This window comes from Silene latifolia, chromosome 10 (genome assembly GCF_048544455.1).
Source record: "Silene latifolia isolate original U9 population chromosome 10, ASM4854445v1, whole genome shotgun sequence".
In the NCBI taxonomy this organism is placed as follows: Eukaryota; Viridiplantae; Streptophyta; class Magnoliopsida; order Caryophyllales; family Caryophyllaceae; genus Silene; species Silene latifolia.
The window spans coordinates 74,766,341-74,778,875 of NC_133535.1; the positions used below are offsets into that span (position 1 = coordinate 74,766,341).

The 12,535-nt window shown below is 40.3% G+C and overlaps 1 protein-coding gene across 1 annotated transcript; it reads left to right on the plus strand.

Moving 5' to 3' along the window:
• Window positions 1–1,704: 1,704 nt before the first annotated feature.
• Window positions 1,705–12,191, plus strand: LOC141607785 (uncharacterized). The gene is made up of 2 exons (XM_074427135.1): window positions 1,705–1,758; window positions 11,634–12,191. The coding sequence occupies exons 1-2, from the start codon at window positions 1,705–1,707 to the stop codon at window positions 12,189–12,191; spliced, it is 612 nt and encodes a 203-aa protein (XP_074283236.1).
• The last annotated feature ends 344 nt before the right edge of the window (window positions 12,192–12,535 follow it).

Sequence of the window (12,535 nt, forward strand, 5' to 3'; positions counted from 1 at the left end):
AGGGAACTTGAGGATGAAGATTTTTAGAGAAAATTATCGGATTTTAGGTGGAGTTAAAATTAATGAACGGAAGGCTATTTATACTCGGTGAATTTAGGGTTTTCAACCGCAACTTGGAGAGTAATAATTGAAGAGTTGCAGTAATTACAACACGCGTCACAACCGCAAAATAGCCGTTACAGGATTTTATTAGACACAGTTCAGTCATTGAAGGCAGTTTACCAGAGTTTGAAGTTATCTCCTTATTTCTGGCCTGACCCAACGAAAATAAGGAGATAAGAGGCAATTATTAGGCCTGAAATCCGCAGATATTTTAGGATGGTATTCAGCCCTAGCCTGACCATCAGGACGTCAGGCCACCAAGGTAACAGAAGACAGGCGTCAGCCATTGAGAGGACAACGATCAAAATATAAGGACAATATTTGACCAGTTCAATGATTATATCATAGACAATATTCGGATAATAATTAGAGCATTAATGAGGAAGATTTGGTAATAAAAGACAGCATTTAAGAGGGCAACAAAGTGCATTAATCAGAGCAATTAAGGAGGAATATTCAGCATTAAAGTAGAAGATCTGGTAGCCGTTTAGCATGGACTATATAAGGAGCACTTGAAGATTATTTGCACACAACGACACATACTCTAGCATACAATACTTGAGCTATATTACGATCATTTGTGCTTATTACTCAATAATATGGTGAAATCTTCTCCTGGCTTGGTGCCCGTGGTTTTTTTCCCATTTAAGGGTTTTCCACGTACAAAATTCCTTGTCTTATTATTGTTTATTTGTCTTACTTTACTATTCTAATTTCGTACCATGCCCTACATATTCACTGATAAGTTCGAGCTAGTTAATCCTGCCTAGACCTACACTAACCTGATTTTGCTTTGCGCAAAATCCATACAAAACAACAACCATCAAAGGTGAACAAAAACCTGCCCATGAATATTATACTGAATCATTAAAATCTTCCAAGGCAGGTAAGTCTCTCACCTAGCAATTACAGTACCCTGTCAGGAGCACTGATGTGGCAGAAACCAAAATGGAAACAGATCAAGTAATTTTAGACCCTGAGTATCCTGACAGGCACGTATTGGTAGGATCTGATGTCCCTGACAATATCAGACCAGAACTAGTAAGGTTTCTCAAGAGTAAATCTTCATGTTTTGCCTGGTCCCACTTTGATATGACTGGTATAGATGCCAATATTATTACCCATAAACTTAATATTGACAATTCATTTAAGCTTGTGCAACAGAAAAGGAGGAAGTTTGCCCCTAAACGCAACTCTATCATTAATGAAGAGGTGGACAAACTCCTAGATATGGGAATGATCGGAGAAGTAATGTATCCTGAATGACTAGCAAATATGGTTGTGGTACAAAAGAAAAATGGAAAGTAGAGAGTTTGTGTAGACTACACAGACCTAAACAAAGCCTGCCCAAAGGATCCATTCCCACTTCCTCATATTGATGTCATGGTAGATGCTACAGCAGGGCACGAGCTATTAACGTTTATGGATGCTTCAAGTGGATTCAACCAGATCAAGATGCACCCAGCTGACCAGGAAAACACTGCATTCATCACGGAAAGGGGCATATATTGTTACACAGCAATGCCCTTTGGCCTGAAGAATGCAGGGGCAACCTACCAGTGCCTGGTCAACATGATATTCAAAGATCAAATAGGTGACATAATGGAGGTTTACATTGATGACATGGTGGTTAAATCAAAGAAGGTTGAAGATCATGTAAAGGATTTGGAAGTAGCCTTCAAGATCCTTGAAGAATTCAATATGAAGCTCAACCTCTCCAAATGCCACTTTGGAGTCTCTTCAGGCAAATTCTTTGGATACATGATGACAAAAAGAGGGATTGAAGCCATCCCAGAACAGATAAAAGCCATCTTAGAATTAGAATCTCCCAAATCAGTCAAAGATATCCAAAGATTAACAGGAAGAGTTGCAGCCCTAAATAGATTCATATCCAGGTCATCTGAAAGATGCAGATCCTTCTATGACCTCCTTAGAAAAAACATATCATTCAAATGGATGCCTGAACACGAAACAGCCTTCCAAGATTTGAAAACCTACCTAGCTACTCCACCATTGCTGGCCAAACCTAACAAATTAGAACCCCTGACGGTTTACTTATCAGTCACTGAAACAGCAATAAGTGGAGTCCTGACTGATGCGTGTCATTTATATGATGTTTTACACCCTATTTTACACGCTTTTTAGAGCTCAATTATGTAGTTTATGCTACTATTTTTCCTATTTCCGTCTACTTTCGTATTTTTGTATAATATTGTAGAAATGTGAAGAATCCAGCGGAAATCGAGCCGAATCCGTCCCTAAGTACTTAGCATTGCATTTGACATGGAGTAGTGACTTGGGAAGCGACCTTGGTGCGCATTTTAAGGCCTGAAAGATATATTTACGAGTGTTTTAGAAGCGGATTACCAACTACAGTAGTCTATACACTGACCTACATGGTCTATAGACTGTCAGAATGCTTCTCGACATTGCAGCCTTATTCAGTGGCTATATCTCAAGTTCTATATCCGATAATCGACTGATTCTAATTGGAGGTGAAAGCTTATCCTCTTAGCTTTCCAACGCCGTATAGAACGCCTGATTTGACTAAGTAACGAAGAAATGGCAGCTGTTTTAAGATCAGTGCGCACTGCAGGAATTATCAGAAGCTCATGTACAGCGCATCTCAGTCGATCGACCGGTCCCCGTGGTCGATCGACCACACCACGAGCTGACGAAAATAAGAAGACAAGAAAGCCCAATGTAATTAGGTTTTAGGAATAAAAGTTACGTAAGACTATCTATATAACGTAACCCTATGTTTTCAGAATAAGCATCATTCATTATCATCTAGTTCCTAAAAAATACATTAGCTATTTTGTAGTTTAGAATATTTAATAAAGTTCGCATCTTACTTTCGGATTCATCTTGTTCCTTTGCATCGGTAATTCTAATCTTTTAATTCTAGTATTGTTACATCGTTTTATTAGTATTAATTCTTGCTAGATAGAATCCCAGAGCCCTAGTTATAGTTTTATGCGAATTTATTCAGCAATTATTTCAATTATGCAATCCTTTATGCCTATTATCAAATTAGTTCTTGTTATTTGCGTAAGTATGAGCAGCTAAACACCTCATGCTAAGATGTAGGGGATTTGTAACGTAGATGGCATTAGCATAGGTGACCCCGCATTAGGGCTTGGTCGATCGACTGGCTTAACTAGTCGATCGACTGAGCCGGTTAGTCGATCGACTGGGGTAGCTGGTCGATCAACCGACTTCGTGTCTAATTAGCATTCGTTTGTTTCGTTAAGTGCAATTTTTAACAATGAGACCGAGAGGAAACTTGTTAGATGCTTAGTTTTGACCAACCCGTAGATCGAGAGATAGGGGAGGGCAATAATTAACGAAGTAAGATGACTAAATTGCTGAGATCGAGAGATGATGTAATTTAGGCTTTAGGAATCATTAATTGGGGCGAAAGCTAGTATTAGTGAGACCTAGGGACTAGTAGCATAGGCCGAAAGTAGCTACTAGTTAACTTGGACCGAGAGGACTTGTTTTACCCATCCTACACGACTGTATTTCGGACTTACCTAGGATTATGTGCCATCGCAGCTATAGTGAATCGACCGTCTTAGCATTTCTTTTAACATTGTTTACATCCCTTTTCGCTTTTATTTGTTTATTTAGTTATTTTAGATTTAATTCATATCAAAACCCCCTCAACTGTTCCCCTTAGACTGAAATAAAAAGCAACTATTATCTCCCTACCTCCCTGTGGATCGACCTTGTTACCACTAGCTTCTGTTATTTTTGGTGCACACAACGACAGGCATCAAATTTTGGCATCGTTGCCGGGGAGGCAGCGCTAGTTTTAGTTGTTATTTATTTTAGTCTTTTGTCTTAGTTTAAGGAACTTTTTGTTCCTTAAACTTTTCTCATCTTCGTGTTGTAGTTTATTCTTATGCGCAGGTCTTAAAAAGGCGAATTATTTCCCCTTGATCTCGAGCTAGAGAGGACCCTGCGAGTTAAGAGAAGGCTATTTCAAGAAGCACAGTCCGAGGAAGAGCCTAGTTCTCGGTCTAGTTTTTACGAGAACGAATTATTTGAAGAAAACCCACCATCATCTCTAGTTTCTTCCACAGATACCGTTACTTCTCCTGATTTTCTAGAGATGGCTAAAGAAGCGAGTATAACCAGTCACTCTGAGCCGAAAGCTGAGAATCTCTATAAGGGATTCGCATTGCCAGCCGGGACGGAAAGAAAATTCGAACCAAAACCGTCCTACATTAACTTGGTTGAGAGAAACCAATTTGGGGGAGCTGCAAATGAAGATGCAGCTAAATATATGGAGACATTCATTGACTACTGTTGTTCCATACCCCCACCAGCAGGTGTGACCCAGGACTAGGTGAAAGAGACGATGTTCATATTCTCACTCTGTGATGCTGCTAGGGAGTGGTACCGAGATCTGGATCGAGCTGCTAATGGGATTGCTGATTGGAACTCGCTGGCCCTAGCATTTTACAAAAGATATTTCTCTGCATCAAAGACCAATACGATTAGAGCTCAGATCACGAGTTTTAAGCAAGGACCTAATGAAGATTTTCATGAAGCTTGGGTCCGTTTCAAGAGGCTGGTGCGAACTATTCCACACCATGGGTTCGAGTAATGGAGCCTGTGCAATCAATTCTATAATGGGCTTTATGACGATCAGAGGGCTATCCTGGATGCTGCAGCTAATGGTAGATTCCAGGAGAATGTTGGAGAAACTAAGGGGTGGAAAATTATTGACGATATGGCCACCCATAAAGCTGAGCATGGGAACTCTAGGGGAATCAAAGGTGAGCCGTTGAATCTCCTTCTGTAGCTGCATTAGAGGCTCTTACGGCAAGATTTGATAAGTATGAGCTAGGAGTAGGATCTCAAAAGGGAGGTATTTACCAAGTGAACGATGTTTCAGACGGTCCTTTTTCATGCAAGAGGTATGGAGGAGAAGGGCACGTTGCAGATTTCTGTATCAGTCCCAATGAGGTTTGTGCTGCTTTCCAGCATTATAGGCAGACTAATACTTATTTTGAGTCGAATGTTCATCAAAACTTGAGGTGGAGTAGCCAGAATGTCCAAAATCTGACTCCACCTCCGCAGCAGCAGAACTATGTGCCCCCTCATAAGCAGCATCAGCCATATCAAAAGCCTCTGTATGTCCCTCAGCAGCAACAACAGCTCCAAGGTTCCGATTTTACTGAGTTGAAAAATTTGTTGCTAAAGGAGTCTCGAGCTAGAGAGGTCAGGATGAAAATGTTGGAGTCTCAGATCGCTCAACTGGCTAGCAAGAGTGCAACTCGAGCTCCGGGGCAATTACCGTCGCAGCCGGATTAGAAAGAGACCTTGATTGTGATTAAATTGAGGAGCGGGGCTACTCTTGATGGACCCGAGAAAGCTGCTAAAAAAGGAAAGAAGAAAAAGGGCGAGAAAAAGACGAATAGTAGCTATCACGGTTGATCGACCGCCTCACCCAGTCGATCGACCACCTCTCATCCCTCATAGACACTTCTTGATCTTTCTGATCATTCTGGAAAAACGGAGTTCAGTCGATCGACCGACCCCACTGGTCGATCGACTGATGGTGCTGCTGATGTCGAACCGTTTCGTCCTCCAATGCCAGATAACTTGAGGGATTTCTTGTTTCGGGGTACGACGGCTCCGAAATTATCGAGGCAAGATCCAGAAGTTGATGGGTCCGTTCCGGTTCCAAAGTATGACCCTACAACGGTCAACGGTTCGTTCCTGAGACGGTTTGAAGAAGGTTCGAGCTACAACAAGGACAAAATAGTGGATTTTCAGCCTAAGTCCACTGATGCCGGTATGAGAGATCTAGAGGAGAGGGCAAAGTTACTTCTTACATCCCCTTATCCAGAAAGACTAGTGCCAACCAAAGATGAGGTAACATTTGATAAATTCAAAGGTTTAGTGCGTAGTCTTAATGTGCAAGTACCTTTCTTAGAGCTAGTTAATCAAATACCTGCATATATGAAGTTTATGAAACAGCTGCTAGCTAAGAAAAGGTCTTTGAATACTGTCGAGTCTGTGCGTTTAACTGAGGAGTCTAGTTCATACTTAACTCACACTGCTGATCGTAAACTGTCTGACCCAGGTAGTTTCTCTGTCCCCTGTAATATTGGTACCTTCTCAATTGAGAAGGCATTATGTGATTTAGGGGCTAGTGTCAGTGTTATGCCTTTGAGTCTGGCTAAGAATGTGGGATTGACTAGATTTTCTATTACTGACATGACTGTGCAAATGGCTGACCGATCTGAGATGCGGCCGATAGGTGTTTTAGAGAATGTGCCCGTGCAAATTGGGAAGTTCTTTTTCCCCATTAACTTTGTTGTTTTGGACATCCCTGAAGATGTCAACACCCCAATTATTTTGGGAAGACCGTTTCTGCACACTGCTGGTGCAGTAATTGATGTAGGGGAGAGAACTTTGACCTTTAAGGTAGGGAAGCACTCTATTATGTTTGCCCAGTCCCCTAAGAAGAAAGACCCTATGTGGCCGGTTACTTGTAATGTGATTTCTGAAAATAAATCTTATTTTGTGCTTTCTGATATGCCTACTTTAGTACCTGTGCCTATTCCTGTTGTGACACCTCCGCCCCAGGATGGGAGCAAATTGGAGGACAATTCTTCTGTTTTGGATATTGCAGGAAATGGTTTCGGGAAGGAAGAGCCGTTCATTGCTCCAGCTGTGAAGGAGCAAATCGTTCAAAGAGGCGGCCTAGGATGTCTTAGCTATGGCACGGATGAGGAGCCAGATGAGAAGCCAATTGAGGAGCCCAAGAAGGCGTCAGTCCGAGTTACAGCTTCAGATTTAGAGCTTGAGACTGAAGAGGATGTCCAAGTATGAGAAGATGCTTCTGATGTTGACCCATTGGACGATGTGGTGGATTGGAGTACTAAGAGGTTGAGCACCGCAGAGGGTACTTTGTATAGCCAGAAGCCATGGTCGGAGATTTTCCACATCTTTCGCTGATAAACATTTTTTTTATTGTTTTTTTTAAGACTATTTATTGCTTTGGTTTGCGCGAGACTTCGCTTTAATAAGTTTGCTTAGGATTTATTTAGGTTATAGACTGTTACTTTGGGTTTTGCGCAATTTTGGGCGCGTTATTATGTGCATTTGCAGGTTCATAGGCCAAATTAGCTCAACTTATTGAGCTCATTCGAAGAAATCAGGAACTTACAGCAGGTATCTCAGTCGATCGACTGGTGTGTGTAGTCGATCGACTGTGCCGCGACTCCAGGAGCTTATGTTCCTGTCACTCTGGTCGATCGACTGCCTGGTATGGTCGATCGACCGCCTTCGCTGCTGTACCTATTCACGACCATTCCCCTGCTGTGTTTGGTCGATTTGCGGAGTTGAGGGAGTCTATTCTCCACTTTATTCTCCGATTCATTTCTGTTTTCTTCTGTTTTCTTATTTTGCACATACATTTTGCGTTTCGTAAATTGCTTCTCGGAATTACGCGCGGTACTTTTGTTTCTTTTCAGGTACCTATGGTAGCACTGCTGGCTACTAAAACCACCTAGCTCACGCTGGTTTGGGGAGGTTTCCTTTTGCCGCGCTTAAAATCTTGTGAGTTTCCCATGTCTTCTTCATGTCTTATTTAGTTATTTATCGCAAATTCCCATTTCCCTTGATTATTTTTCTCATATAATTTTGCACAATGAGGGCATTGTGTGATTTGGTTTGGAGAAGGGTTTTGCGCTGCATTCATTCTGCATTGCATTCACGTTTACATTTTTGCCTTGCATTGTTGTTTATTTTCCTCTTATATACAAAAATCCAAAAAAATTGAAAAATTTCAAAAATTTCAAAAAATATCATGTTTATTTTAGCATATAGGTTGAGTCGGAACGGTAGTATTTCAATGATGACATTGCATTGTCAGCTGTTTATGCCTAAGTCGTGCTCAATTGACATGTTATTAGTAGAATCTTATATGCATAATCTACGAGTTTTTGTTAATTTATTCGATAACCTTGAGACTTGACTTAGATTTTTGGCAAACTACATCATTTTCTGAGGTTTAGAGCCCATAACTGGTGACATTCATGACCAGTTTATCTAGGAATGTGAGTAGTTACTCCTTGTAAGACGTGTTATATCAATATGCATAAATATGAACTTAATCTGCTTAATACTTGTATGCATTTGGTTTGTGGTTTGTTGACACATATGGTAGAGGTCCCCTTTATTCCATTCTTACCCATGAGCCCCTCATAGCCAAATTTAGCCTTTTGTCCCTTAACTACATCCTATATTTAGCCTGCCTTTGTCAAGCTAGTAGTCTTAGTTTTTGGGAATGTGTTTATTGTGGTTTGGTTATTTTACTCTTTATTGAGATGTTGGTGAAATGGTGAAAGGGAAGGAAAAAAAATGATTCGAAAAGAAAAAAAGATCAGTCTATCGACCGGCTACATTGGTCGATCGACTGTGGACTGCAGTACTGAAAGAAAAATTCGAAAGTCACATGTTACAATTGTTATAAGTTGGTGATTTACACTCCCATGATGTATTTGTATCTTATGGGGAGTTGACTTATTATGGAGATTGCGAGATTTGTGCTTCTAATTAGCACCGGTTTTATTGTTGATCTTGAGTTTGAAGTTGGGATGTTCCCGTAATTTGGATCTGTAGTTACTAGCTTGCCTTTAACTCCTCATATCCAAATTTATCTTAGCCCCTTCTTACCCATTATCTCACATATCCATATTTACCTCGGCATGTGTCATGGTCATTTGATTGGTTGGAATGCATATGTACGGTTGTAGAGATTATATTCATATTAGATTCCAGGCATATTCTTATAAGTCGTAGTTAGGTGAGAGTCATTACAAAATTACTTATTTGTATCACATACATTCACCTGTATTTATTGAGTGATTTGAGCGACCCGTGAGAGTCCAATATGATAAGTCTCTAAAGCTGATGGCTCAGCAGTTTTTGACGACTACATAACTCGTTTGCATGATTCATATCGCTAATTGATTTTTAGTTGTTGCATTAAATTGGTTTAGGCTTTACAGTTTTCATTTCGCTCTGAGATTGAAATCGTTCCAATTAAGTTTTAGGATCGAGTCTAGTTCTTGCTTGGGGACAAGCAAGGGTTTGGTTTGGGGAAGTTTGATGCGTGTCATTTATATGATGTTTTACACCCTATTTTACATGCATTTCAGAGCTCAATTGTGTAGTTTACGCTACTATTTTCCCTATTTCCGTCTACTTTCGTATTTTTGTATAATATTGCAGAAATGTGAAGAATCCAGCGGAAATCGAGCCGAATCCGTCCCTAAGTACTTAGCATTGCAATTGACATGGAGTAGTGACTTAGGAAGCGACCTTGGTGCGAATTTTAAGTCCTGGAAGATATATTTGCGAGAGTTTTAGAAGCGGATTACCAGCTACAGTAGTTTATAGACTAACCTACATGGTTTATAGACTGTCAGAATGCTTCTCGACACTGCAGCCTTATTCGGATGGCTATATCTCGAGTTCTATATCTGATAATCGAGTGATTCCAATTGGAGGTGAAAGCTTATCCTCTTAGCTTTCCAACGCCGTATAGAACGCCTAATTTGACCAAGTAACGAAGAAATGGCAGCTGTTTTAAGATCGGTGCACGCTGCAGGAATTATCAGAAGCTCCTGTACAGCGCATCTCAGTCGATCGACCGATCCCAGTAGTCGATCGACCACACCACGAGCTGACGAAAATAAGAAGACGAGAAATCCCAATGTAATTAGGGTTTAGGAATAAAAGTTACGTAAGACTATCTATATAACGTAACCCTATGTTTTCAGAATAAGCATCATTCATTATCATCTAGTTCCTAAAAAATACATTAGCTATTTTGTAGTTTAGAATTTTCAATAAAGTTCGCATCTTACTTTCGGATTCATCTTGTTCCTTTGCTTCGGTAATTCTAATCTTTTAATTCCAGTATTGGTATATCGTTTTATTAGTATTAATTCTTGCTAGATAGAATCCCAAAGCCCTAGTTATAGTTTTATGCGAATTTATTCATCAATTATTTCAATTATGCAATCCTTTATGCCTATTATCAAATTAGTTCTTGTTATTTACGTAAGTATGAGTAGCTAAAATCCCCGTGCTAAGATGTAGGGGATCTGTAGCGTAGATGGCATTAGATTAGGTGACCCCGCAATAGGGCTTGGTCGATCGACTGGCTTAACTAGTCGATCGACTGAGCCGGTTAGTCGATCGACTGGGATAGCTGGTCGATCGACCGACTTCGTGTCTGATTAGCATTCGTTTGTTTCATTAAGTGCAATTTTTAACAATGAGACCGAGAGGAAACTTGTTAGATGCTTAGTTTTGACCAACCCGTAGATCGAGAGATAGGGGAGGGCGATAATTAACGAAGTAAGATGACTAAATTGCTGAGATCGAGAGATGATGTAATTTAGACTTTAGGAATCATTAATTGGGGAGAAAGCTAGTATTAGTGAGACCTAGGGACTAGTAGCATAGGCCGAAAGGAGCTACTAGTTATCTTGGACCGAGAGGACTTGTTTTACCCATCCTACACGACTGTATTTCGGACTTACCTAGGATTATGTGCCATCGCAGCTATAGTGAACCGACCGTCTTAGCATTTCTTTTATCATTGTTTACATCCCTTTTCGCTTTTATTTGTTTATTTAGTTATTTTTGATTTAATTCATATCAAAACCCCCTCAACTGTTCCCCTTAGACTGAAATAAAAAGTAACTATTATCTCCCTACCTCCCTGTGGATCGACCCTGTTACCACTAGCTTCTGTTAGTTTTAATAGGTTTTATAAATATTATTTTTGGTGCACACAACGACATGCATCACTGACCAAGGAGATTGAAGGCCAACAACACCTTGTCTACTATGTAAGTAAAAGTCTCTTGGATGCAGAAACGAGGTATGGATTACTTGAAAAATATGTGCTTGCTTTAATTATATCCTGTACAAAACTTAGACCTTACTTTGAGAGTCACCCAATAATTATCCGGACCAACTTGCCTATCAAATCTGTTCTGAGAAAACCTGAACTTTCAGGCAGAATGGCAAAATGGTCATTACAACTAAGTACTTATGACATAACCTTTGAACCTAGGACAGCCATTAAATCTCAGGCCTTAGCAGACTTTGTGGCTGAATTTAGTCCTAGCCTAGAACCAGACCAAATAAAAGAAGTCAACCATCTAGACACCCAAAAATTAGGCCAGGAATGGACCTTACACTTAGATGGAGCAACAAATATGAAGGGAACTGGCCTAGGACTAGTTATAAAATCACCACAGGGAGATCTAATTGCTCAAGCTATTAGTTGTGAGTTCAAAGCAACAAACAATGAAGCTGAATATGAAGCCCTGATAGCTGGACTCAAGGTATGTATAGATCTTGGTGTGAAAAATCTCAAGGTAAAAACTGACTCCCTCTTAATTTCCAATCAAGTCAAAGGAACATATGCTACAAAGGATTCCAAAATGATTCTTTATTTAGACTACGTCAAAAACCTTTGCAAAAAGTTTAGTTCATTTGATATTGATCAAATACGAAGAGACCTAAACACTCATGCTGATGCCCTAGCCAGCTTGGGATCAAATTTCAGCCCTGCTGTATTTGATAAAATCCCTATTGTTCATCTGTTAGAACCAACCATTGAAAAGCCTGGCCAAACTTGTCCCATTAATGAGGACACAAACTCTTGGACCAAACCATACTATGATTGGTTCTTACAGGGGATACTATCTAAAGATAGGCATGAAGCAAGGGCCCTTAGAATTAAAGCTTCCACCTATACTATTATAAATAACATGTTGTTCAAAAAGTCTCTGGCTGGACCTTATCTGAGATGCCTGGAACGTCATGAAGCTAAACAGGTTATTGAGGATATACATGATGGATATTGTGGAAATCATAAAGGTGGCAGAAGCTTGGCAAGCAAGGTTCTAAGGACAGGCTACTTCTGGCCAACCCTTAGAGCTGACTGCATAGCTTACAGTTTTAAGTGCGAAGCCTGCCAACTCCATTCTCCATTCATTCATCGACCATCAAAGATACTACATTCCATCTCAGCTCCCTGACCATTCATGAAATGGGGAATGGATATTGTAGGCAAGCTACCACAAGCTCCAGGACAAAAAGTCTTCATGTTAGCCATGCCTGATTACTTCTCAAAATGGATAGAGGCTGATTCATACAGGCAAGTCAAAGAAAAGGATGTCATCTCCTTCATCAAACGCAATATCATATGCAGATATGGAATCCCTTCAAAAATAATCTGTGACAATGGAACTCAATTCATGGGAAAAAGGACAAAGGCCTTCTGTGCAGAATGGAATATCAGTCTGGTAATCTCTACACCAGGCTATCCAAAAGCTAATGGCCAGGCAGAGTCCAACAACAAAGTAGTGATTAGCTGCCTGAA

Excerpts from the sequence above, each read along its gene's own strand:
- LOC141607785 (XM_074427135.1), top strand. The coding sequence starts at position 1,705 with ATGGAGGTTTACATTGATGACATGGTGGTTAAATCAAAGAAGGTTGAA. Across the intron at positions 1,759-11,633 it reads CAAAGAAGGTTGAAGATCAT|TTTAGTTCATTTGATATTGA; the intron begins GTAAAGGATTTG and ends CTTTGCAAAAAG.